This window comes from Xenopus laevis, chromosome 3L (assembly GCF_017654675.1).
Source record: "Xenopus laevis strain J_2021 chromosome 3L, Xenopus_laevis_v10.1, whole genome shotgun sequence".
Taxonomy (NCBI): Eukaryota; Metazoa; Chordata; class Amphibia; order Anura; family Pipidae; genus Xenopus; species Xenopus laevis.
The window spans coordinates 63,907,867-63,935,516 of record NC_054375.1 but is presented as its reverse complement, the minus strand read 5'-3'; the positions used below and the strand labels follow the sequence as shown (position 1 = coordinate 63,935,516).

Sequence of the window (27,650 nt, the reverse complement as noted above, 5' to 3'; positions counted from 1 at the left end):
ATTATACTAGTAGACACATTTCCCTTTTTGTACTGCAGCTACCCACAGCACAACTACTACTAGTGGTGTCCATCAAACATTGCTCCAGATATAAGGCAGGATCAGACTGATTGTCCACTTGCTTACTGTACCTCATGGCTGCACACAAACCAATACGATCCCGCATTTGCCTGAAATGTCAATTATCCAACACGGGATTTTTATTTTTTAAATAATAGATGATGTAAAGTTGTATGAGCTCATGTGCACTAGTGTGAGCGGCCTGTGTGAAGGAGCTGTGGGAGAGCTGTGCTCGGGGCAGGACTTGGGCGGGGCCTAAACACTGTAGCTGCACTAGTCTGCCTGCCTGTCCCAAGCTTCTCCAGAGACACGTTTGTCTGAGTAACAACAGAGACGAAAGCGCAGTTGTATATGGAGGAGCCCCGACTGTAGCGCAGGGACAAAACTGGGCAGGTTGGCAGTAGGAAGCCGCGGGGGGAATGAGAGCACTGATGTGGGGACTCGGAAAATCGCAGGACTGTGTGGGACACTGAGACAAAAACAAGAAGTTATGCCCCACGTTCCTACCGACGTGACCCTGCTTTTATTACTATATTGCCTGTTCACTCGGCTGTTGTAAAGAACCTCTGGATCCCATGAAAGCGCTACAGGGCTAAGCGCAATCCTTGCACTATCCAGGAAACTTTGCGCCTTGGCACCATGGATTGCCCGGGCTGGCTGCTGGTGTTGCTGGGATGCGTCTCTCTCGCCGCAGGTTGGTTCAGATGCTCCTTACCTCTATCCTTTGGCACTAGCCATACATATTACACTCCATCACTGTGATCCTTCCAGTAGCCTAGGCAATCGGCTCCAGTGCCCAAAGGGCACCAGCTACACCTGTGTGTGCCTATACCCATATTACCCTTATTATTTTTATTCATAGTAAAAGCACCTGGGTGGTGTTTAATGAACATATATAAAGTTTGACAGAGCATATTTATTGGTAACCATCCTCTTCTGCCCCTTTGCTTTCAGGTTGCTAGGGTCAACAAGCCTAACAACCACAAGTGCTAAAGGTCGGTGTGTTCAGAATTTAATATTTACATTTAAGGATTCCGTTTCCATTTACTTTGTAAAGATACCAGGACATGATTTCTTAAAAGTAATGTTTTCTTCAGTCTGTGACACTGGGGACTGATCTAAATATAGATGCAATGTAGCTGAATAAGTCCAACAGTCTTACAGAATTATTACACATTTAGGTTAGAATTGTGTGGTCCGGGAAATGTAAGGGAACTGCCATGCTGTGGGTATCTTATCAAAGGTAAACCTACACAGGAACCTTCCTGGGCACAGAGGCCATCAACAGCCCATGCAATTAAATGTTTTGTTTTTTTATTTTAATATATGTTGGTTTCTGATCAGGCACCAAACTCGCATCCCAGGACAACATTTTTAACGTGTCATCTATGGGGCCCCCTGTGTAGCATGATCACAGGAGGTAAAAAAAAAGAGTAGAGAACATGGCATACCAGCATTAGAAAAATAGCAAATCCTTTATTTCATAATATTAATTTGAAAAAAACCCCAAGGCATTTCAGCCACATGTAAAGGGTTTTGTTGGGGGAACATGCAAAATAATACAGTGCAGGTGCCTTTTTATTATTGCATGTGACCCTGACGAAGACCCCTTACATGTGGTTGAAACACATTGTTTTTTTTTATTAATATTATGAATTAAAGGATTTGCTATTTTTCCAATGCTGGTGTGCCATGTTCTCTACTATTTTTGATTTGAATATTATGGAGTCTAACAGGTAGCCCCGTACAGTGAGCATAATATAATTATCATATGGTGTGCCAAACTAACACATTATTAATATGACCACAGGAGGTAGGCTGTGAGAACATTACATAGTGTCACTCTATGGGGCCACTAACAATCTCATGTACAGGGGCCCTTGCATGACTTGTGTCCCTGCAAATACCTTTGGTTTATATACTGTGGAGCAGTACAGCATATTAAAAAGTTCATATATCTTAATTCAACAAGTTGCAATAGCATACCTCCCAACTGTCCCTTTTTCGGAGGGACAGTCCCTCTTTTGATAGCTCAACCCGCAGTCCCTCATTTGTACTGGAAAGTCCCTCTTTTCTTTGCACTGAACAGCCAGTAAAAGAAACAAAGTTTCTCACTTAATTGGCTTTCAGCAGAGAGCCCAGAACAACTAACAGGTACAAATAAGATACTTTGTAACAATTTTGAGACACAAAAACACCGTTTAGATAAGGAGAAATATTTTCAAACTTTCATAACCTGCCAAATTTTGTAAAACAAACATGCTAATTAGGGGGTGTGGCCACAGAAAGGGGTGTGGTCAAAAAATTGCTGCGCTACATGTGGAAAAAAAATTTGTGTCCCTCTTTTTACTTCCAAAATGTTGGGAGGTATGCAATAGTGCAGGTTCTCTGTCCACTTAAAGCTGATGTGAGCAGTAAATACAATGTGCCTGGGACTGTACTGTAAATAAAAGAGCTGTCAGTCACTCAGCGTGTCAGACTTAATTACTTTAATGATTCGCCATTGGGCAATAGCAGTGCTCTGACACAGGTCATGTCACATTCATGCACATAAATGCAACAGTCTGGAAAGGTGGCAATTCAAGCAGTACATCATTTCCAGATTTAAAAACAATGTTTACTCTGTATGGTTTATATCAATGAAATGTAATGCGGTTCATGTCTGAATGACTGGATACACTGCTGTTGTGCCATTAGTGCATGTTAATTAGTGCACGTGTTATACTGAGTCCAATCTGTTTCATATGAGTTTATAAGCAACGTATATTCATGTTGCCCAGTTGAGAGAAACAGAGCTGTGGTTCTGGCCTGACTTATGGACCTCAATAGTGACTCCACCTAACACGCAGGAAAGTCACATGGTGTTTATTAGGGATGCACCAAATCCACTATTTGGGATTTGGCTGAATCCCAGAATCCTTAGTGAAAGATTTGTCCGAATACCGAACTAAATCCAAATCCTAATTCTCAGATGCAAATTAGGGATTGTAAAGGAAAAAGTAGAAATAATTAACTTTATGCCCCTATCATATATATATATATATATATATATATATATATATATATATATATATATATGCAAATTCAGTTCGTCCAGGCACAACGATTGGGCCAAATCCGAATCCTGTAGAAAAAGGGCAAATCCTGTCTGAATCTAGAACCAAATACTGGATTTGGTGCATCCCTAGTGTGAACTGGTGTTTAAGACTGCTAGCGGAGTAAAAGGGTGATGTTCTTAGCCAGTGTGCGTTTAATATGCAAATCATATATAGTAATATCATTCACTATACCCTACTATTGGATGTAATTACTTGAGTTGCCATCTAAGGGATTTAATATGGTGTGTGTTTGAGGGGGTGTTAATTTATAGGTGTCCCAAACAAATAAATCAAAAAGATTTAGAACTTTACCAACTATGCTGCAAACTTCAACCAATAGATGGCACATATAGATTCAGTTTTTTTTCTTCACACCGGCCAGGTGTTGGTTGTTGTTTTGTTGCTCTGCGACATTGTTGGACAAAAAGTAGGCACATTTTTTCTTTAAAGATATTTATTTATTTTCCTCTAATACACATAGTTGTGTATTATTTGCACCATACTGCCTGCAATGTTTTGTTCATTAATTGGATATTTTCTTAGCCTGCAGCAAACTGATAGTGAAAAAAAGATCTTATGCTTTGTAAGAGCGCAGAAGAAATATTATCTCATTGTAACAGTAATTTACTATCATTCTTTGAGACTCTGAAAGGTAATTCTGGATTTAGTGGAAAACACCTATTCCTAAAATTGGATATTTTTGGCATGTGACATTGTGACATTGCTTAAAGGGGTTGTTCACCTTCCAACACTTTTTTTCAGTTCAGTTGGTTTCAGATAGTTTACCAGAATTAAAGACTTTTTCCAATTACTTTCTATTTTATGTGTGACCATTCTTAAGTGTAAATCTAATTTTTCACCTTTCTAAAGCAGCTCTGGGAGGGGGGTCGCCGACCCTGTAAACTGTTCTACATTTATACATTTAGTTGATACATTTCTTATCTTTGTCCCTGCTGAGCATAATCCCTGTGTTTTATTAAAGGCAGCTGTTACAATAGTTGCCAATACTCCATAGAAAATGAATCAACTAAATTTTGCAAAATTTTAACAGTTTTGAGTCTGCATCTGAATTACTGAACTGCCAGACTAAAAAACCAGACAGAATTATTTAACTCTAAACTTAAATTTTGGAAAAACAGTAAAAAAAAAAAAAAAAAAAAAAAGAATTGAAAAAAGTCTTTATTTCTGGAGAACAATCTGAAAACAACTCAACTGAAAAGGTGTTTGGAAGGTGAAAAACCCCTTTAAAAGACCAGTAACATAAATTTTTTTTAATTTTTTTTTTTCGTATACCACGAAAAAAAAGGCCACACATCCACAAGCCATCGTGCGGCGCTTGATTTCTTCTCCCTGGCTATCTCCTATAAGGAAGGCAGGGAGTAGAAATTGAGTGCAGCATGATGGATTGGCTTTTCTGAAGAGGAGCGCAAGCGGAGTTTCAGTAAGTTATTTCTTAATAAAGGCTGTGCGATTTTAAAGTTTAATTAGTCTTGGATTTTTTTTTTCGTGGTATACTAAACATTTTTTTTGATGTTACTGGTCCTTTAAGAATATTTTATATGTGAAACAGATTCTGTTTCCAGTACAAAAAAACAATTAGTCTATTCCTCACTATTCTGATAATTTAGGCCACATGGTCAACAATTAAATCACAAAACTGGCAACAATTGTTCCCAGCCGTTAAATCATGAAACTGGCAACATATGTAGATATTTTAATTTGGCCCATTCAGATCCAGCAATAATTATGTGACCACCACCATATACCACAAAAAGTACAATCTAAATGCAAGTTAATAGCTCAGACCAATCATGTGGTCTCGCATATAGGGTAGTGGTGCACCAGTGTAGCTGAAATTAACCAAAGAAACCTTTTTTGCACCTAATGTTCTTTACTGACAGGAGAGACAATTTGGAGTTTTGGCAAGACCTTGGGAATAAAAAAAATATTTGTACATTATTAAAGTAAAAATATAATTATAAAACAATGTGGTGACATTCCGAGAATTAGTGTCAGTGGTTTCAAATTCAAAGCTACTGAAACTCAAGTAGAGTCCTGGAAAGTTTAGAAAAGTCCCCTTTGCTAGTAACAGAGACTTTTATTCTTCACCTGTTATCTAGTTAGATAAAAAAAAACCTACTGACAGATCTTATTTAGTATAATATATCATCTATTGCTGGTGGTACCTGGTAATGTTAAAATGGATTTTTCTGGGTAAACATATTAACTTCATATGTATGTAAATTTGCTTCAGATCTAACTGTGGATTGAAAATAGTACTGTATTAAAAATATGTGAATTCTTGCTTTGATATTCTGCTGAATTTGTCCTCCGCTGTGATAAATATCAGTGGTATTTTAAACATGCACAGCTGAAATTAGTGGTAGTAGCACAAGTATCATGCATTCCCTGGTTTTCCCCAGAATGCCATGATTAAGTTCTCTACATTTTCAGCTCGGGTTACGATTTTTATACTATAGAGTGTGAAACATGGTAGTATGGGCCAAAACTGCCTATTATACTGATGATCAATGTACAGAACCAGTACAAGCGGCTTGATAAAAGGCGATTGTACGCCTGAAACGTCGCTGCTATTTTGTTCATGCTGAAATAAGCCCTTTTGGAATAAAGGCATTTTAAGAATTTACCTCAAGTGTGGTGCTGTCTGCTTTTCTACATTGTGTTTACAAAACGGGTGGAAGTGGCCACCTTAGACCTGCACCTGCGTCCAATATACCCTATGGGTGAGTGCTGACTTCTAATCTCTAATTCAGAACCAGTACAAACTCATTTCTGATTGGTATTTGTGTGTTACAGGACTAACTGGAAGGTTCAAATTATAAAGATAAATGACTATTCACAATGCAGGGTGATCTTAATGTGAACAGACCCATATGAACTTTATAAAGGTATATGGGTAGTGTTGATATTTGCCAAATGTAAAGCCTGTCTCTTTCTGTATATGATAGGCATATCTCAGTAACATATAAAATGGCAGTGCTTTCATCCCACTCTCCTTGCATTGGGTAAGGCAAATGCTCTACTTCAGCAGGTGGTGAAAAATAGTGTACATATATAACATGCACTGTTAAAAGAAAATGAAAAGTGCAATGTAAACATTTTTCAGTCGAAACAATGGGCAGACACATTTTTAAAGTATGTCCTACTTACTTGCCTTATTTTGAACACAGATGTGCATTTTTTCTTCAAGTTTTGATAATAGATGCGAAAAAACCTATTGAGTTCCAGATGCAGAAACAGCTGTAAATTTTGCTTGTTAAGGAAGGAACACAAAGGCAGTTGTGCAGTTTACAAGAAATAATATACTTTAATAATAATATACATTAGAACTTTCATCTTTATGAATTTCAGTTTTGAAGCCATAATGGTTTTATACAAAATACAAGTTTTTTTTAACTGCAAAATTGCTCCAGAAAGCCCTGAAACCAAGAAATTCAATCATAAAGCCTCATTTAAGAACTCAAAGTGAAATTTTGCACAATGCAGAGTTTTTTCCGATAATTCCAGCAGAACTTGTTGCTAAATTGTAACATAGTAATCCATCAAGATCAAACTTTCAAGTCTATATATAACCTGCCTTCCTGACTCCAAGATGGCAATCGAACCAGTCCCTGGATCAACTTGTTCTATGAGCTATCTTCCATAACCCTGTATTCCCTCACTTGCTAAAAAGCCAGCCAAACCCTTTTTAAAGCTATTTAATGTATCAGCCTGTACAACTGATTCAGGGAGAGAATTCCACATCTTCACATCTCTCACTGTAAAAAAACCCACACTCTCTAAATTCAATAATGTCCCGTTTGAGCGCTGGAGACCAAAATTGTATCACATATTCTAGATGGGGCATTTGCAGCTCTCTATACAGTGCCTTCTTAGTTGTGTGTTTTGTGATTGGTTGTGCATGGTGTTAAACAGCATTTGAATCTGATTTGTTGGTAGTAGCAAAATCAGTAGCAGCTATTGACACAACCCATTAGCAGAACCCTACAGCCAAATCAATCTTTAAGCTGGCAATAATGCCAGGGTTCACTGGAAGCACTTGCACATTATTTTATTAGAGCTGGGTGGGCACATTGGCACTGGCCATAGGTATCTAGGTTTTTTTTTACGCTTTGCAATTACAGTTGTAATTTAATTTGTTAATATCTAAGGTCTCTACTTAGACAACCACTGTATTTTTGCATCTGGTTAAGACCATGCCCCAACAGCCCACTTCATCTCAGGGGTATATTTATCAGAGTGAAGTTAGAAATCACCACAGTCCACTAGAGTGATATTCCACCACTCTCCATTCATTTCTATAGCATTTTTTAAAGGCATGTTTATCAAAGGTCGAACTTTCATTTTCAATCATTTGATAAATACTCTTTTAAATATCCCATAGAAATGAATGGAGAGTGGCAGAATTTTACTCTAGTGGATCTTTTTGAGCCAAAGGACAAATATTAATTAACAAAACCTCCTGAGTCACTCACACCATTATTCCTCCAACACATTGTTTGGGTCTAGACAAACAATTAGGTTAATTCTTAATGTAGTCTATCTTGGCCTGTGGATAAACACAGGCCTAGAATCTGCTCCTATGCTTCTTGGATGTGCCACCCTTCACCAGGATACATTATGTTGGCCAGGGTGCAGGCACACGTGGCAGATTTTGGTGCCAAACTCACATTTCAGCATTGAAATCTGCCAGCGTAGGAGAGGAGGGCCTGTGTTTCTCTACAGAACAAGATCTGCTGCATCTGGCATTAGCCTTAGGCTTGCATAGAATACAAGAGCAGAGAGTGGAGGGTTATAAATCTTACTATTACTGCCCTGCAAATATTCAGGTAATGCATTTGATAGTACCAAATGTGTTATCACCCACAATAGATACCACAGCAGAAATGCTTACACTTGAGGCCTTTATATGTAAAATCACCCCTCTTACTGTTGTCCCGAAAGACTAGTTCGTTTTCAAACGTAGTCATTAAGTTGATATCAATAATTTATTTTGCTGGTTGAGTTTATAGTGAATTGCTTTCATAGGCCTAAAGGAACTGCGCAAGTTTCAGTACCAGGGACAGGGGCAGGATTGACACGGTCTCATTCCATGCACTCTAAACAAAGGAAGCACAGAACTTTCACAAAATTTAGTCAGTATTAATAATTGGGGGAAGTATGTTGCTGAATTCAAATAGAAGCGTTTGCCTTACCTGAGCAATGTCTGGTGCATAGTTTCACACCTTATATAGATTAATTAATGCCTATATTCCATAATATTGTGATGCTGACCATTTACTCCTAAACTCAACTGCTGCCAAAATAGCAGTGCAAAGGGAAATACCATAGCGGCACATGGATTTATTGAATTTCAAAGGCCCATAATGCACAGTGGTTTAAAAGAAGCACATTCTATTTACTGAATCTAGTGAATGCTTTAAGATACAAATCTTAGTGAATCACTCTGTAGAGCCCCCAGGATAATTTATGTGGAGACGACTGAAAACTGCTAAAGTGGGTTAAGTACAGGGGGAATATATGTGATGATGGCATAGTTGTATGGCATTTCTTTACATGGATAATAAGTGAACAGAGGGGGTAGATCCTACTGCAGCTATAGCTACAGTATGTTATTCTCATACCATGCATTTTTAGGCATCTACTGAAATCCCTTGCCACAGAGATGAAGTATGGAGATTTTGACACTTCAGAAGGACTGTGGGGGCGATAGAATGGCATAACCAGAATGATTGAGCACACTGTTATTTGATACAGGCCTTGTTCCAGATCTTTGGACTTTGTGTGTTCTGGTGCCATCTTGTAGCTATGTTTTCAGCCACTTCCAAGGCTGTATAAATATTTACCTTCAAATTTTAGCCTATATGTTGAGAGGAATGCCCCCCATCTTCCACAATTTTTGGGTCCCTCTAGGGGTAGCAGCTTCACAATTTATAGCCACTATCTTACACCTTGTTTGGCTGCCCATGCCACAAATTTTCTACATCCCTAGTTCCCTGGGCCGCTAATCCATACCATCTTGTAGTTTACGGTGAACATGCAAATTAAAAGAGTAACTGCTTCAAAAAAGCATTGTAAAATTTGGAAGGAGTTTTAAGGGTTCCGCATCTGAAAAGGCTTCAGAAAAAAAAATAAAACAGTACCTAATAGCATTCCATAGCCACAACAGTATGTTTACAATTAGCTTACAAGTAATAGCCCTCATTGCTAGGTGTGTTTTACCTTCACTGATTGACTTATATCATAGTACATATGCAAACAAAAGTCACCTGTTTGCATATAGCAAATCCAGGAGCTTTAAAATGAAAAAACATGTTGAAGAAATATGCATCTCAGCAAACTGCATCTAATAATAAAGTCCCTGATTTTGTTTTTCAAATAATCTGGAAACCGTAGCATATCTGATGGCCTGTGCCCTTAGAGGAGAGAAAGCAATACATTTTCTGTGCAAGCAGACGCTAAGAGATTTTCTTTTGAACAGCCCATGGAATGAGTAATACATTTCAGATGCCTTACTCAGTGTAAACAGGATCTCATGTGATTTTAGTAACAATCTTCATTAGGCAATCAATTGTAAGTTATCCAGCCTCTGCACAAACACTGCAACAGGACACCGGCACGAGTGACTTTTAAGGGAAGTGCAGGCGTTTGGGCATTGTTTCAGGGAAATATTAAGAATCTTAACATGTTGGGTCTTTTCTAGGGACAACAATATGTATTACTATTTTGAATAGCATGGGTTTCCAAAATATTAAACTTGTCCACCCTTGCATACATGAATCTAGTGCATATACCCTGATGGACCACAGGTGAACCAGCCAATTGCTGACCCTAGCAACAGGGATATCAGTGACAATAAACACTGTGCATGAATGATTTCAGCACATTTCAAGGTATGTACCTTGAAATGTTCCTTAATAATGTATGCACTGTGTTTTGCCTTAGCATGATTTACGTTGAAATCATCATCCTGTGATATGTCTAAATGGAGGAAGCAGTAAGATTGGCGTTAAGGAGGCTACAAGGAGCCAAAAAGCCCTTCACTGTCTATCAAATAAAGTAAAAGCATTTTGTAAAAAGAAGGTTTGTAAATACCTCATGGAGCATCACTTCATGTATATAAAAAACTGAGAATTTAACTAATACTTAATACCAAATCACTATTTTTTGCCCTTGCACAAAAGGCAGGGTGTAATTAAAATGAATGAGAATTACTTATGAATTCAGCCAACAGCAACTCCCCTTTCCTATATGGAAATTCTCTCTTTCAAGTACCACTTCATTTAAGGTGGGCATACATATAGTGATAAAGTCAAATGTTTTGCACAGTTTTCAGTCTATGCTGGGCAGTTGATCTAAACCTATATGCCCAGCTTTACATGAGTAATAGACTTGCCCCAGATAAAATAAAAGGAACTACTCCTATAGGTAAAAGGCATAATGCTTGTCCAGGTGCAGTAAATATAGCAATCAATAAGATGTTTTCTTTTAAACAGGTGACCAGTAATAAAAGATCCCTGCTGATTGGTTGCTATGGGCCAAGCCTAGTTCTTGGGGTACTACTTTTTTCTTGCCGTCAGCTTTTCTCTATACTTGTATAGAGATGTAGGGTGTGAGTTAATAATACTTCTCTGATGCGTGGTGCAAAGACGCGGGGAAGGGTGAAAGTACAAGTGCATGTGCTATTTACAAAATTTGCAAGCAAGCACTGTAATGTGCATAACTTTTATGAGTACGTTATACACTGATGGTAAAGTGTTTGCAGTTTCTTAAATATTGCACCACATTTTTCAAATCGACTCCTTTATTATCTATGATATTTTATCTTCCAATGTTCCCAGAGTGAACCCTTTTTTGTTCACTAACCCTATCCATATTCCCATTAAAAATAGCTAGACTCGTAGGCATGACAAAACATGACAGGGCGCTTAAAATGAAAGGAAGCAGACCCAGCCAAACAAACAACATATCACATAAAACTATTTTATTTACACCAAATCCCAGATTTACTCATTGGTTATAGTAATAAATAGAAACATAGTGCTTGATGACAGTGTCCCTTTAATTGTGAAACAGTAAAATGCTATATATAATTGCTAGAGTATTTCAGTTTGCTGGTTTATCTACCACAGCTATAAAGCTGAATGATTTATAGATATGATAAAGACAGCAGGCACTGGGTGGTAAGAGGACTCTGCTCAGAAGGTTGCAGTCTAGAGGGTAAGAGTAGTATGGCAGGCCAAATAAAGACAATTTAAGAAAAACATGCAGAAATTAAAACCATTTAGGTTCCATTTAGAGCAACCATTGTAGAACAAATAAGACTTTTTCATGGCAGTAAGATAGGAAAAATATGTTTTAAACACAGGAATAAAATATATATTGGCTATGAGCAAAATATTATTGATCTACATATTTGTCTTTATACGTAACAATGAGAATTTCCATATCTCTTGCTTCATCTCCAACTTTACTAATTGTCTTTAAAATTGACTGCTAACCACAGAGATGGGCACTATCTTGATTTGTATTGCAAAAAAAGCAAAAAACTCGTAAAAAAAATCCTTTCACTTCTAGTTTTCTGTGGCCCTTGTTCTCACAGTTCTATTAATGATCTAAATCAGTGCTGTCCAACTGGACAACTGGCGGCCCCCCGCTGTGTGACCCCCCACATGAAAGTCTGCCTTCTGTGACTGCTTACCTTGTGTGATCTGAAAAAGGTATCAGTACTGAGATTAACTGGCATTAACTGTATTGTTTAACTTCAAATTCAGACAGTAAATTCCTGCTTCGTTCACACCTGTAATCCCCCCTGCATTGTTTACACATGTAAAACCTCTATTGTTCATACCACTAAAGACAGAGTCACACCTGAAGATTCGGGGAGATTTTGTCGCTCAGCGACAAATCACCTCTTCTTCCGGTGACTAATCTCCCCGAAAAGCCTTCCTGCGGCTAGAATCTAACTCGTCGGCGGGGTAGCACTCGGAGTGCTTTGTTTTCCCAAATAGCCCGAAGTTTCCTGGTGAGGCAACTTCAGGCGATTTATCTTTGTGATATTCTGCTATTCTTCTGCAGCTTCACTGTTGAAATATTTTTATATGAAATTAAGACTACAAAGTTAATCTTTCTGTTTATTTATGTCTGCACTGTGTTTACAGTTGTTGTGTTGTAGTCAACACTTTTACACTATGACGCAAAGTTATACACATCTGCACTCGACAAATCTGGGCCATCTTCAAAAAGTGTTTGATAAGTATCTTGTTTCTGAGGAACAAATCTTGAAAGAGTTTTTGTTTGAAAATAAATTGTTATTGGATAAACAAACTCACACACAGGTTTGTATTTATGATCAAAATGCAAAATCCTTCCTTGTGTCTTTGAACATGGAATACAATTTAATTCACTAGGTACTAGGCTGATGTCAGTTTACTTCATGACAAAATTAAAATAAACATCTCCCCAGGCAATCGTTTTTAGATCGATGTTTCATGGGTTTGTTTTATTCATCATGCCTTTTGATGTTTGCCATTAGCAATACAGTTCTAAAGATTAACGCAGTAGACCTTAGTCTTGGTTACTGTACAAAGTGTTACTTTATAAATTAATAATACATTTTAGGTACAACTAGATGAAAGATATAATGCAGCTTGTTAGGATTAATTGAACAGTCTCCGGTTATTATATCTCAAGGTAGCATCCTAGTGTGTGTGAGGGTCTGGTCAGTAAAGAAGGTGTTAAAATAAGGAAAATGTCACTGATTTCGACAAAATGTCCCTATTACTATAGTACTAGATACAATACAATTCAATACAATACATAAAAACAGGCCATTTTAATGTTTGGGTTAAGATGTCATTCATTGCCACTAATATTGGATGTTTCTTATTTTGCCCACTATGTGTATATTGTATGGGACCAAAACACAGGCTGCAGGTTTAAAAACAGGCCATTTTAATGTTGGCTAAAGATATCATTTATGGGGCAGATTTATCAAAGGTCGAGGTGAATTTTCGAAGTTAAAAACTTAAATTTTCGAGCTATTTTTTGTGTACTTCGACTAGGGTATAGTCCTAATTCGATTCGAATTTAAAAAAAACTTCAAAATTCGAATATTGAAATTTATCATGTACTGTCTCTTTAAAACTTCGACTTTGACCATTTGCCATCTAAAACCTGTCAAAGTGCTGTTTTAGCCTATGGGGGACCTCCTAGAACCCATTTGAAGTCAATTGGTGGACTTTGAGAAATCAAAGTTTTTTTGGGGAAAAACTTTGAATCAAATTCGATTGAATGTGGTAATCCTTCGATCGTACTATTCGAATATGGACCTCTTCCACCCAAAAAACCCTTCGACTTCATTTCGGTTGGTCTTTTTGATTTCGAAATTCAACCCTTAATAAATATGCCCCGATGTGTTGCTAATACAGAACATGTATTTTATTTTGCCCATTATGTGTATATTGTATAGGAACAAAACACAGACTACAGGTTTTGGGGCTTTGTCTGGTGCATTAGCTACCATTTAAATATGATGTTCCAAACAGCTTTTTCTGTGTATTTTCTAACTTTGGCTATATGTTCTAGTTTTAGTTGTAAACAGGATGTATACGAATGTCATGGTTATTTATTTTAGGGTTGTGTAATGGTATTTTAAAGTGGCTTATGATTTTTATGGTGTAGTTTTTATTTCTAAATTACATTAAAATTCTGTTGTTTCTCCAACTCAATGTAACTGAATGTATCTTAGTGGGGCCCATATTTTACTATTCAGAGCTGTTCTTGGATCTACCAGGCAGCTGTTATCTTGTGTTAGAGAGCTGCTATCTGGTTACCTTCCCATTGTTCTGATGTTAGGCTGCTGGGTTGTGGGAAGGAAGGGGGGTAATATAACTCCAACTTGCAGTACAGCAGTAAAGAGTGAGTGAAGTTCATCAGAGCACAAGTCACATGACTGGGGGCAGCTGGGAAACTGGTAATATGTCTAGCCCCATGTCAGATTTCAACATTAAATATAAAAAAAAATCTGTTTGCTCTTTTGAGAAATGGATTTCAGTGCAGAATTCTGCTGGAGCAGCACTATTAACTGATGCATAGTGATTTTTTTTCCCCATGACAGTATCCCTTTAAGGAATTATCACGTAATGGTATTATAAGAATGGTATATATAATATTTGTAGGTAACTGAATTCTATTTTTGAATAGCTTGTAGTCCAAAAGATTGTGCTAATTCCTCTTTATATGCAGCGAGCCCCACCTTAGCTACTCAGTGGTGTAGGACATATTGGTAACTTCAAGCATATTTTTTGCATTTGTTAATGTTTGTTGATATTTTGCTTGGCCCAGTACAGTGGGTTCTGCAGAGATATTTTGTGTCCCCTGGTAACACGTAATGTGTAAGGCTTCTTCTTTTATTCATAATAAAACATGAATTCTAAATTATTTAAATGATAACTTAAGGCTCTTGTTTTCAACTATTTGGTCCAGTATGGTGCTAACCTGCAACAATGTATCTCTGCGCAAACTCCCCTTGCTAAAGGTCTGGGACATTTGTATTATTCATTTACCTTTGGCAATGGCTTGTGCTATATCATTTTGACCATGGAGTGTGAAGAAGAGACCAATGGAGGTTTTTTTCTACCCTCAAACCCATGCTTAGTTCTATTCTCTTATTGTGAATTCTCCCAGGCACCTTGAGTCCAAGTGAAGCAGTAGAAGAAGCATAGAAGAGTTATACTGCAAAGGATTGCATGCCCAAAACATGTTGTGTGAACAAAAATAAAAGTTTTGCAGGTCATCCTCTTGGCTTCTTCTACAGTTTCCCAATCTGTGTCAAAACAAACGCAGTTGCACCCCCAGTTTCATGAATTGGTGCAAGTTGTGGTCCAAATTGTCAGATTGTCTGGATTTTGCTCAGTCTTAAAATGATATTTACATGTGATTCTTTGGGTGCAAGTCTGTCGCGCCTATTGACGCAGCCCGCATTGGGATTTACCACTATGTTTAGGGTAGCTCCTGCATTCCTCTGTGTCAGTAGGTACACCTGCAGACCATTCAGACTGGCCAGATGCAAGGTGCTTATCAAAACCTTAATGAAGTGCAAGTACCTTTAATAAGTAGCATTAATACGTACTACAATTGCATCTATTCTAGTGTGACCATTAGCTCAACTGCAAGCTTGTTCATTAAGCCCCGGTGTTTTACAATTGTGGAACTTTTATATTGCAATTTATTTCCTGTTCTTAAAGTGCTGAGGTTACGCTTGGGCAACTAGAACCTCAAATGCACTTACTCTGAACTTGTTTAGGATTTTTAATGTATAAAAGTCCCATGAACTGTCTATTGGCCAGTCCTCCCTCCCACCCATGCGAACAGAGTGAAGCTAAGAGTCACAAACAGTAGTACAGATGTCTTGTACATAAGCAGGAGAGAGGAGACATCAGATAAAGGAAGCCTTGTTGTCCACCCAAAATGTTATGTTGCTTTCACACCCTGTGGCCAAAATAATGGGTAAAACACAATTTTAAATTCAACTTGTATGAGTGGCTCCTACAGTGTAATTTGTTTTCCATTGCAGTACAAAAAAAAAGAAGCTCAATCCAGAGAGAGCCAAAGGCTCTTGTAGTTTACTGATCCTTTATTGCTGCATATCTTAGTGTAAATGTGTGCGTAGTTTTAGGACCATTTTAGAGCAAATTACCTTCAGCTGTACATACAAATCTCTGTGCACTGATAAACATAAAAGACATTTTGATAAAAATCTAAATCCTTATTTTGTTTTGCTATCTGATAAAAGGATAAAAGTAGCTCTTAACCCATCCATAAATATTTATGTGAATATGTTTTTTTCTTTTAATCATTTTATAGCAGCCATAAATGCATGAACACTGTAAAACCCCAGACATCACAATAGCATCTGAAAGTGCAGGCAGTAAATACAAATTAACTTTTAGATTGTAAGCTCTTCATTGCAAATCACTTTTACCACCAGTACCTGTCTCCATTATAATGTGACCTTGTTGTAGGTTTACAATTGCATTTTAATAATGAAATATAAAAATAATTGGCTTTATTAATATATAATTACGCAATAATTTAGATATCTAATTTATAACACCTATCAATGTACTGTGACTTTACCTATAATTAAAGAAAGTTTAGCTGCCATTGGTTGGCTCAGATTGCAGCATTTTGTTGGGGTAGAAGACTGATTAGCAAAACCATCACTGAAGTGATTTTGAAGTCGGAGCTTTAACAAAGTCCCTGGAGCTGCTGTAGGGCTTCCCTATATTTTATATTTTTCAGTATTATTAACATTGTCATCAAGCAACATTTTTACCTGCCAGGGTGGTAAAATTCAGCTAGGTGATAACCCATACAGGGGGTGGGGGTTAGAAATATACGCATGGACTCCAGTGCAATTTTAGTGTCCTCCTCATCTCCGCCAAACAACAATGACCCCTATGAACACCAGCTCTTTACATCCTATTCCTTTCTCCCTGTGTATTGGGATTGCCTCCCATCCAGAATGCTTGGGACCTGGGGGTTTCTGGATAATGGATATTTCTGTAATTTGATCTTAATACTTCATTGTACTTCATTTAATAAATCTAATAGGCTAGTTTTGCCTAAAATAAGGATTTAAATAATAGCTGTGATGCTCTGACTCACTTACAATCCAGTGATGTAGCTGCCCCATGAATAATGTTATATCTGCATTTGGTAAAATTGTATTCTTTAGGTAATGGGAAGTTAGTAGGTATACCCTAGTGATGTGCAGGTGGTCGCGGGCAGGTTCAGGTTGAGTTCTTCTGCCTGCTCGGGTTGGGTGCAGGTTAAGAAAAACCGACCCACACATCACTAGTTTACCCCCCACCCAACCCCCTGCCTATCCCTTAACTGTCATGTCATAGGCAATGGAAATTTTTATTTAAAAGATCACTTTACATTAATCAATTCAATTCAATCAATTCATAAACCGTTTACAAATCATACAACAAAACAAAAATAACCAAAAATCCCACAAACCCCCCATACACCCTCCAGCCCGCAGAGTCCATCCCTCTGTCCATTGGCAACTTTTCTATCAAACACACCAAAAGGCCAGTTTGCAAAGTCTTGAATTGTCCATACGGCCTTCCTTCCCCCACCACCATCCCAAATGAGCAAACTTCTCCTGTTTTCATCACCCAACAAAAACATCATACTTTCATATTCAAATCTGAATAAATTCTTCCAGGCTACAGAAAGCTGCACATCCAGCCTCTAGAAAAAGAGAGGAGCAGTATCAGTGCCCAGGGAGCCATATACAAACAATAAGTATATACCTTGAGACGAGGGCATGTTCATGAAGATGAAAGAGTAAGGTTCACCCCTCGCCATAGGTTCTGATATGATGATGACCTCTTTATCTCACTTCCCTTCAGGAAACTCAACTGAGCCAGAGCTGCCTTCACTATATTATCTGGGGTAGCGCCCAACTGGCCAAAAGATCTCCTGCATCTATGCTGCCAGATCTGGTACCGCGTGCATGCAAGTAGGATATAAATTATCTCACGGTCCAGTGGGTGGTGTATAGCGGGAACCCCATAGGCTGAGTCTGCATAGTTCAGACTGTTCAGGAGTGTTCAGGCTGCTGCCATCTGACTATAGACATCTCTAGTCACTGGGCAACTGACAAGAAAATGCTCTTGGGTCTCCACCTCCCCACACCCCCAGGGACAATCTTTGCTGCCAATGGTAAGATAAGTCAGGTTGCCTCGGACATAGAGTTTCCCTTGGAGTGAAAGCCAGCAGTTGTCAAAAAACTTAGAGGGGAGTCTCTTGCCATTAAGAAAACGAAGGCTTTTCTGAAGGATGTCACCCATACAATCTCTCAGAGCAAGAGGAGCAGCAAAATAGTCCCTGATCACCCTGTGATACAACTGCCTTCGGGAAGATGTGGCCAGCTCACCCACCCTGACATCCCACCTCTTCAGAATCCTCAGAGCGAGAACTAGGATGTCATAGGCAATGGAGGCAGGCCACAATGGGGTCTTGTGGTAGGTGGTAAGGAAAGGGCTTTCCTGCACCCAGCAACACTGTGCCCGGGGTCTTAGTAAAGATCCCTACAGTTTCCACATGGTTGACACTATATGAGACATACCCCCATATGTAATACAAGGCACTAACTTTGCCCAGGAGCAGTAACCCATAGTAACCAATAAGATATTTGCTTTTAAACAGGTGGACAGTAAATGCTACCTGCTGATTGGTTACTATTAGTTGCTGGTCCTGTTTTTTAATACATAAAATCCATGAGGCACATTTATTTAAGGAGTCTAAAGAAAAAGATGATTGTAACTTAGTTGAAGCTGTAAATTAGTTGTATATAAAGTTTAGTTTACTACTGCTTTTAATCTAACAGGTGTTACTGGTCTTATCTTTGACATTCTTTGTATTGCTTATGAATTCATTCATTGATGGAAATTTTCTCTGTTTATTAGGCAATAAAGTATAACTATCATAATTACATATTGTTGTTAGATTCCAGATCTGGTTGCTGTGATACTAACGTTTAATTGTCAAATGTCTTATATTACACTTTTTTTTCATTTTTATTTGGTGGTTTCAGTCTTTTATTTCATTCATTAATCCAAACCACATGCCATGAAATGTGGAAAATGCATTATTGGTCCCCTCTGAATCAAAAGAATGTTTGTTAGTAATCATACAGCGTATTTTTTATATTACAATTAACCATGATAAACAGTATCACCTCTAGCTAATAGCAGTGAGCTTAAGATTTAAATATAACTGGATAAATGTAGCCAAAGTTAAGTCAAACTTACTTATATATACTACCACAAAACTATGATGTACTGATTAGGGATGGGCGAATTTGACCCATTTCGTTTCGCCAAAAATTCACCGCCGACACCAATTAAAGTCTATGGGCGTCAAAATTTTTTTGACGCGCAGCAAATTATTTTTTTGACACATGACGCCATACAAGTCTATGGGTGTTATTTTCTGAAACAAGGCGAAAAAATTCACCCATCCCTAGTACTGATTATTCAAAAACCAATAATGCTGCTAGAAATTCTACTTTCCTTCTAGGTTAAATGCAGTTGTGTTATACTGCATGTCTGTGTATTATAACATTATCTTTAAAAAGACCTCTTGACATTGTTTAAATTGTGACTTGCTAAATAGCAAAAAAAAAAAAAAAAAAAAAAGACATAACTAGAAAAAAACACTGATCATGCAGGGCAAAATATAAATGGCAGCTTCACCCGGAAAAGACTGGTGCGATTTTCTTTTACCATTCTTATTTTCTTATTGGACACTGTTTAGTGGCTTGGATGATGAATAACTAAATGCTTTGGGGAAGCTCTGTAGTTACGCCCCTGCATTAATCAAAATGTTATTTCCTGCAAGCAGGATATTGGTTCCAGAACATTAGAATGCACTGTGCATCCTGCACTAAGACTCAGCAGATGAAGGAAAGATGGGTTTCAGGGAGTGTTTAAATTTAGAAAACTTTTAAAGGGGAGAGCTGATTAAGGAGAAGTCTGGTCAGAGAGGGGTTTGCTGTAGCCAAGAGGATGCATAACAAGTAGAGGAAAAGGGAATGGCGAAGAAAGTGCTTAAATATGACTTATGAAAGAGATGACAGAATTAATACCAAAACTTAGGACGTGGAAATGACTGTTGGATTGCTTAGGGTCAGGGCGATTCCCAAATGGAACGATGTTTTATTTCAGTTTAGAAAAGTTTCAGGAAATTACTTAAAGGAACATCCCGGAGATGGAAGAGACAACAGAAATGCACACAGAACATAATTTAGATCAAGGATGAAGAGGTCAGGCCAGGAACACTTGCTTTGCTATCTTCAGCATTGAGGTAGTAGCAAAATGAAGCTGATGAGTTTTCCAAAGAATCTTTAAGTGAAAAGCAAGTTGTACGGAAGTTGCAAGAAAGAGACTGATTTACAGTAGACAGGCTGTATTGGTGTAGAGGGAACCATGTAGTATAATAATAGTATCCTTGTAAAATAATGCACATATAGGAAAAATGTTCTAAGCAATAAAATACTGTCAAAGCATTTATGACAAAACTTGTTCTTGTTTTATTAGAAAACAGCCCTGAATTCTTTAACATATAATTCCCTTTCTACAGGTAGATGACATCATTGCTGGCAGTACAGAACAGATCAGCAAATACATATATATAATCCCTATGCATTTCCACTTTATATTTTGTATCTTGCAGTTTGAAAACTAATAAAACAAGGCTTGTCTTGTTTCACATCACCCATTCTGTACACCAAAACCAGTGCACATAACTGGTGTCACATAATTATTATTATTATCCTTTATTTATATAGTGCCAACATATTTACAGAGATTATCCATCATTCTCCTAAAAATATCGAAATTTGTAGGTCTCCTTTATAATCAGAAATGATGTGCAAAATCTAAATATTCTCGTTCGCGTGCCAATAAATTGGACAATGTATTTATGGAATAGGCATGTTATAGATGTTTTCATAAAAAAAATGATTGATAGAATAATCAAGGGCACAATTATAGAGGAACAAAAACTTCAACTGCTGAGGGGACCAGAAGGTACAGGGGGAACTGACTGATGAGTAGTTTCAATATATGAAACATTGTCCACACTCATAGGTCTTAATTTAATGCAAACATTTGAGAAGGTCTAATTCCCAAAGCTTGAGGGGGGTGCTATAACTTTGTTTTTGAGCCCAGTAACTGGTAGTAATGCCACTGATGGAAATGATTAATTTAAAAATATAAAACAAAAGACCACTGGAAGACTTAATGCAATTTTTTAGAAATACTATTCTAGTTTTATATTTAAATTTTTTGCATCTAAATTTTGTTTTAGGGCTGAACAGCATGGTCCGAATTGGGTCTCAATGTGAAAAGGCATGTAATCCCAGAATGGGAAATCTAGCCATTGGCCGGAGTTTATGGACAGAGACAACCTGTGGTCACAATAACACTGAACTCTACTGCTCATATCGAGAGTACATTGAACAGACTTGCACCGAGCCAAAATGTGACAAATGTAACTCCGCAATGCCACGACTCTCTCACCCTCCTTCAGCAATGGCAGACTCCTCCTTTAAAATTCCACGAACTTGGTGGCAATCAGCAAGGGATACTCAACGGGAGGTCATAAGAATGGATTTGGAAACAGAGTTTTATTTTACTCATTTAATTATGGTGTTCAAGTCTCCCAGACCAGCGGCTATGATTTTGGAGAGGTCACAAGATTTTGGTGTCACTTGGACTCCATACAAATATTTCTCCATAAACTGTTCTGCAACATTTGCTATGGAAGACGACGTCCATGAGAAAGGAGCGCTTTGTACTTCACGTTACTCCCAGGCACTTCCTTGTACTGGAGGAGAGGTAAATATCTTTTGTTCAAAACTGCATTATTATTATGCATGGGATGTTTCTGTGCACTAGTGATCTTATTCATTTCCTTGCAAGAAGTAGAAACTTGGGGGCAGATTGATCAAAACGTGAGATAAGAGCTCACTGCAGAAAAATTCACTCACTTTTTATTCATTTTATTCATTCCAATCTGAGAAATTGCATCATAGCGGGGTTAGTAAGATTAGAAGAAGGATAAAAAGATCTCACTTCCACCGAGTTCTTTTTAAAACAAGTTATCAGAAGCAGTTATTTAGTTAAGGAGTCTTGCAAAGTCAGCATCATTTTTCTAGTATTAGTCATATTATATTACAGAAGTTGTCTATGAACCAAATTTAATTGGGACAGAGGCCAATTTTATTACAATGAGGGCTGTCTATGAGATTACAAGGCAAATGGAGTCTGCATTTACTACAGATAGTATCATTCACATTTCTGAGCCAATAGAATATTTCATGGGTCTCTGCAAGGAATGCTAACTTTGAAATGCAATAAACCCGACTAAGATTAATTTTTAATAAGGAAAAATGTTAATAAAGCGTTATCAAAAGTAACTGTGTCACAATCATGATGTTCCCTTTGCTGCTGAAGGAACAGAATAAGACAACCAGAAAATACAATTGGATCCCTTCATATCATGATACAGCATTGACAGCATGCTTGATTTTCAGTTGTTATGAGGCACAGCATAGATGTTGGAAAACTGGTCTATGTATGGGCCTAAAACTATCCTTTTCTGGATTCTTATCTAAAGGGGATCATTCATGTATTATTCTGACAGTCTTCTCATAGACTGTCTGTGTGATCAGACCATTGGGCCAGACACTTGTGAGGCAATTGGCCAATCAAGCAGATGTTTCTGCAGAAGGCCAACTTACAGACTCAGGGCTTCTCTCATCTAGTGCTGCTGAAAGGAAATTACATTATAACTATTGTTAGATTGTGGTGCTTATACCAATATTCCGTTCTATAAGCTTTTTTTCAACATTTAAAATACTCAGAACAAAGAATTCAGTCTGAATTTAAACATCGGTTGATAGACTCTTTCATAAACGAGTTCTCAATTTAGTTGATTTACTTATCACATAATCACATAAGAAATGCATATAAACTTATCAAAAAGATTTTACATTCTAATTTTCTTTTCTTTATGGCTATATATATAAAAAGATTTATAAACAAAGTAGTTAAACCTTCCCTCCAGGGAATTAAAAAGACTAATTAAAATTTCTCTGTGTTTCTTTTGTTTACAAATAAGAAGTGCCAAGGCTTTATAAATAACGGAAGCCCTGTTTGAGGTTGGCGCGGCTTCCAGATGCACAAGAATTTGCATTTATCTGCAGACTACACAATGTACCAGTGCAGAAAACACTCTCTTTATCCATATTCCTGATAGGTTATCAACTGAAGAAATGTCACCTCTCCTCTGAAAGTTACAGTTTAGCATTCCACTGGTATCATTTGTTTCTAGGAGACACTGGGAAGTGTGAATTGGAGAAAAGTGTCTTTCAGTACTTGCACTTGTTTTATTTTCCATATACATTTGAATTTGACAAAAAGTCAAAGGAGAAGAGAGAATTCTAATTTTACTCATTCTAGCTCAAAAAAGTGCATTTTTCTCACAGAGATAAACCATAGCAACAGTTGAAAGGGAATTCTGTGGACATTGTTGAGATCTACTGCAATTTCTTACCAGTAGAAGCATATAGGTAACTTGCTCAATGAGGGAATAAATACTAGAACCTGCAAGAAATTATACTAAGTAATATGAGAATGTTTCTTAAATGTTAGTATAAATGCCCAAAAGAGCTGGAGACAATTGTCCTGGACCTTCTTTACATGACTATTTTTGTTGCAGACTTGATTAATGCCTAGGATCAACTAGACTATAAGACTAGTTTTTCTATGATTTTTTTTAGACAGATTGGTACTGAGCCATGCATGAGGAAATAGAGCAAGATAACATAGATTGTATTCACTGTAATAAATGTGAGCATTAAGAACATCCCACGAGAAATTGCATTTTAACTGAAGGCAGATGTAAATGAATGGTAACTTCAAACATTGTTTCTTTTTTACATTTCTTTAAAAAGCAATTACCCATGGTATGATACTGACATGACTTATGCTATACATAAGTAAAATACGCTTAGGTGTTTGTGGCATTAGTATAATGCTTGAGTTTATTCATATGTTGTGATGGGTGGACTGGGTAAAACTAATTTGACAGCTGGTTGGCAGATTTTCAACTGTGAGCTAATTTATCTGATGCCAAAATGGTATCAAAATACACTTTTGAATATTTTATTATCATTTTAGGACTAGAAAACATATTGTTTCATCTATGAGGAAAAAACTTGATTTCATAAATTCGACTTTACTTCTCAGTCTCTTGTTGGGAGAGGTGTAGGCTGAGTGTATAGTGTATATACAGGTATGGGATCCGTTATCCAGAAACCAGTTATCCAGAAAGTTCCGAATTACAGAGTGAACATTTCCCATAGACTCCATTATAATCAAATAATCCAGATCTTTAAAATGGATTCCCTATGTCTTTGTAATAATAAAACAGTAACTTGTATTTGGTCCCAGATATAAGCAGGGTCGGACTGGCGCATTTGGGGCCATCAGGGTACAGTGTGCATGTGCGAAATCCTGCACACTGCGCCACACATATTTTTTTTATTTTCTACCGATCAGGGATTGGATCTGGGCCTGCAGGGGCCCATGAGGATTGGGGCCCACCAGGTTTTTTCCCAGTGTCCCGTCAGCCCAGTCCAACCCTGAATATAAGATATAATTATTCCGTATTGGAAGCAAAACCAGCCTATTGGGTTTATTTAATGTTTACATGATTTCTTAGTAGCCTAGGTAGATCTGTATAATGGAAAGATCCGTTATCCGGAAAACCTCAGGTCCTGAGTATTCTGGATAACAGGTCCCATACCTGTAGCACTATTTAGGTTCCAGTGGCTCTTAGGGTCATTTCTTCAGAAAACCCAACAAAGATGCCTAGTTCTTCTGTAAAATAATGTACATTTGCACTAATTGCTGAAATGTTTAAGATTTTAAGGATTTTTTTGCTGCTCAACTACCCTAAGGTCAGGTTGAAATCAAGTCTCTACCCTCTGTGTTTAATAGACTTAGGGAATTTGGTAACTTTTTAACCTCAGTCCATTTATTAATTGTTGTGGCAGGCCTATCTTAATGACAGGCCAAAATATCTAGGAAACACAAGGCAGGATGGTCAGAATTAAGAACAATAAGATAAACAATGCATTTAACATAGCTTGAGAACATGCCACCAGTTAAGTTCCATAAATACACATCCAGTTGCAGAACACAGTCCGAAAATGGGCACAGGGTCAGGGCAAGCAGCAAATAACACATATCCAGATAACAGACCAAGGTCAAAACCAGTGAATTAGAACTAAAAGAGACAAGGGCTGGGCAGGAACCAACTTACAGGACAGGAACTCAGATGGCTTGTACAGATCAGTATAGCTAATTATTTAGCTCAGTTTGTAAGAAGAGACAGACTTAAATTGCCCCCTAATTGGGCTATTGCCCGCATCTTGATTGTAGGTGGTTACTTGATTGGTTACCAGAGAACACTGACAGGGATAAATTATCCATCAGTCCCAAACTACACTGCCCCCTGTGGCTGAACCCAGGGGTGCAGCGGCCAGAATACCTCAGGTCCCTGGTTCTAGATTAGGGAGATCCTGACAGGTATTTATTTAGCAAGCTGTGTAAACTGCATCTTGACAGCCTTAGACTATTGAATCGTAATACATTTCTTGCTATAAATAACTGCATGTATCTTAGTTAACAACACAATCCAAATAAATTGTACATACTTACCTAGCCTGAATGATCCTTTCCTGAACTGGCAGGATATATAACGGGGAATTAAACTTCAACATCTGTACCCCTGCCCACAGCTATAATCCATAGAATTATAGTTTTGTGAATTGAAAAAAAGAAATACACAAATGTGCTCAAGATGTAAGCTTTCGCATGTTGGTGACATTCTCTAAAGAAGGCAAGATCCCCAGGGGAAGTTCTTGCCAATATTGTACGAGTATGAATAAAAACAACCCTTCCTGCCATCTAGATCAGCATTCACTCCACATACATTAATCCCTGTATGACTAGATATCCTGCTCTTTTAAACAAAGACCTTTTAACTAGCACAGATTCTTTTACTATTCATCCAGAGAGGATACTTATTTTCAAATCAGTAAAGTATGAGTTGTGTATCCTATCATACAGAAACAATGGCTAAATAATACCATCCACCTATGTAAGCATGAGTTATGCTCAGAAATATGTGTTTTATGTGGCTGTATATAAACTCCAAAAGGACCGCGGGTGTAGGCACGCACTGTTATGTCACCACACACCAAATGTGCACGCTCACATGAGAATCTGTGTGTGGTACCTTTCCGAAGAGGCCACATTTGAAAATATAAACAATACCTGGCCCCTCTTTCATTGCCCAAAATGGCTCTGTTTATACAGTTCCTGCCAAAGCCTTTGCTGATTTTATATCCTGCCTATTGACTTGTCTGGTTCCAGACTTTGCTTGAATGCTGCCTGTCCTGACTCCTTGGCTGTCTTTGACCACAATTCTATTTAACCCTTGCCACCTGTTGATCCTCAGTATAAAGTTCTGAGGCCCCAAAAGGGAGTTGGTGAAGACCGGATCAGGTAGGGCTTTCTTGCTCACTAAGAGTGCAATCTTTCTAGCAACCTCCAGGGTTTTTGCCATACGGATTGGGACAAAGGCATTAAAAGAATCTGGCATGACATTTCCCAGCAGGGCATTCCACAACCTCACTGCCTTCACCATAGAACCATTTGAGCTACTTCAAATGAAAGTTAATTCCTGAAGTCTAATGGGGCTGCCTTTCGTTCTTTGATAAGGGAGAAAAGATCCCCCGCTATCTGTCTATAATGCCCTCTAATGTAATTGGAAAGAGTAATCATGTCCCAATCATGTTTCATCTCCACAATCTTCTTGGGGTGAAACGGCTGTCATCGAAACACCTGGAAATGCTTGGACCCTGTGCACAACTTATGCTCTTGCCAAAAATATAAAATAATCTCACGCTCACAGCCTCCTCTAGTTTTATGTTTTCCTATCTGGCAGCCTATACACGCGCTTCCGAATGGACCAATTCCAGCCTTCCTGCTATGGGAATGCATGGGGCTCATATTATCTTTCTCTCAGATTTGTCTCTTTTTCTCTTGAACATGTTACTTTGTTATTGCACAGCTGTGGTTGGCATTTAGACTGCTTATATTGATATGTGTGTAGTGTTAAGAGATGGGAATATTCTGTGGAAGCAGACTAGAGCAGATAGTAAGCAAGTGTCTATACATGTGCGAGCAGGCCTCTGTCTAGCTTGTACTGCACCTTAGGCACTGTTGTTTACTCACATAAAGAGCAGGTATTTCAAGAATAAGTCAAGCCAGGGGCCATAAATCTTTGCCTATGAAGGGGTGTGTGAGAGTTTACCTGAGGCAAAAAATACTTAAGTTCAACAACAAAACACAAAGTTATCAGTCATTGGTTATGATATGTACTGTTAAATGTTTCTTACCCACAGCCGTGTCAAAATAGGATTGGGAGAACCTATAATTTGATACAATGTGTAGCACGCTAGCATACCATTTGGAGACACTGAGAGGGATTTGAAAAATGAATAGACAGCAACTATTTCTCAGGAGCTTTGTACTGAAGGTTTTTAAATACTGCATGAATGCTTTGGGCAGTGAGCGATTCCCAGACTCTGGATGTTGTCCCTTTAGGGCCAGTTACAGTGAGATTTAGAGAGAATGTCTATTTGCTCTTATTTACAGTATATTTCTAGAAGCCCAACCTGAATTAGTGTAAAGTATTATTTTCTGCCGTAGATATTCTGAAGGGCATATACAGCAGTGTTATGTACAGGTACAGGACCTAATTACTCAGGACCTGGGGTTTTCCGGATAAAGATCTAACCATAATTTGGATCTC

General features: G+C 37.9%; 1 protein-coding gene across 1 annotated transcript in view; it reads left to right on the top strand.

The window, feature by feature from the left end:
* Positions 1–328: 328 nt before the first annotated feature.
* The window catches only part of ntn4.L (netrin 4 L homeolog), an 88,111-nt gene continuing 60,789 nt past the window's right edge, over positions 329–27,650 (top strand). The window contains exons 1-2 of the mRNA XM_018252404.2: positions 329–754; positions 21,069–21,598. Coding sequence (XP_018107893.1) covers positions 700–754; positions 21,069–21,598 — 585 coding nt within the window. The 5' untranslated portion in view covers positions 329–699. The remainder of the gene's footprint in view (positions 755–21,068; positions 21,599–27,650) is intronic.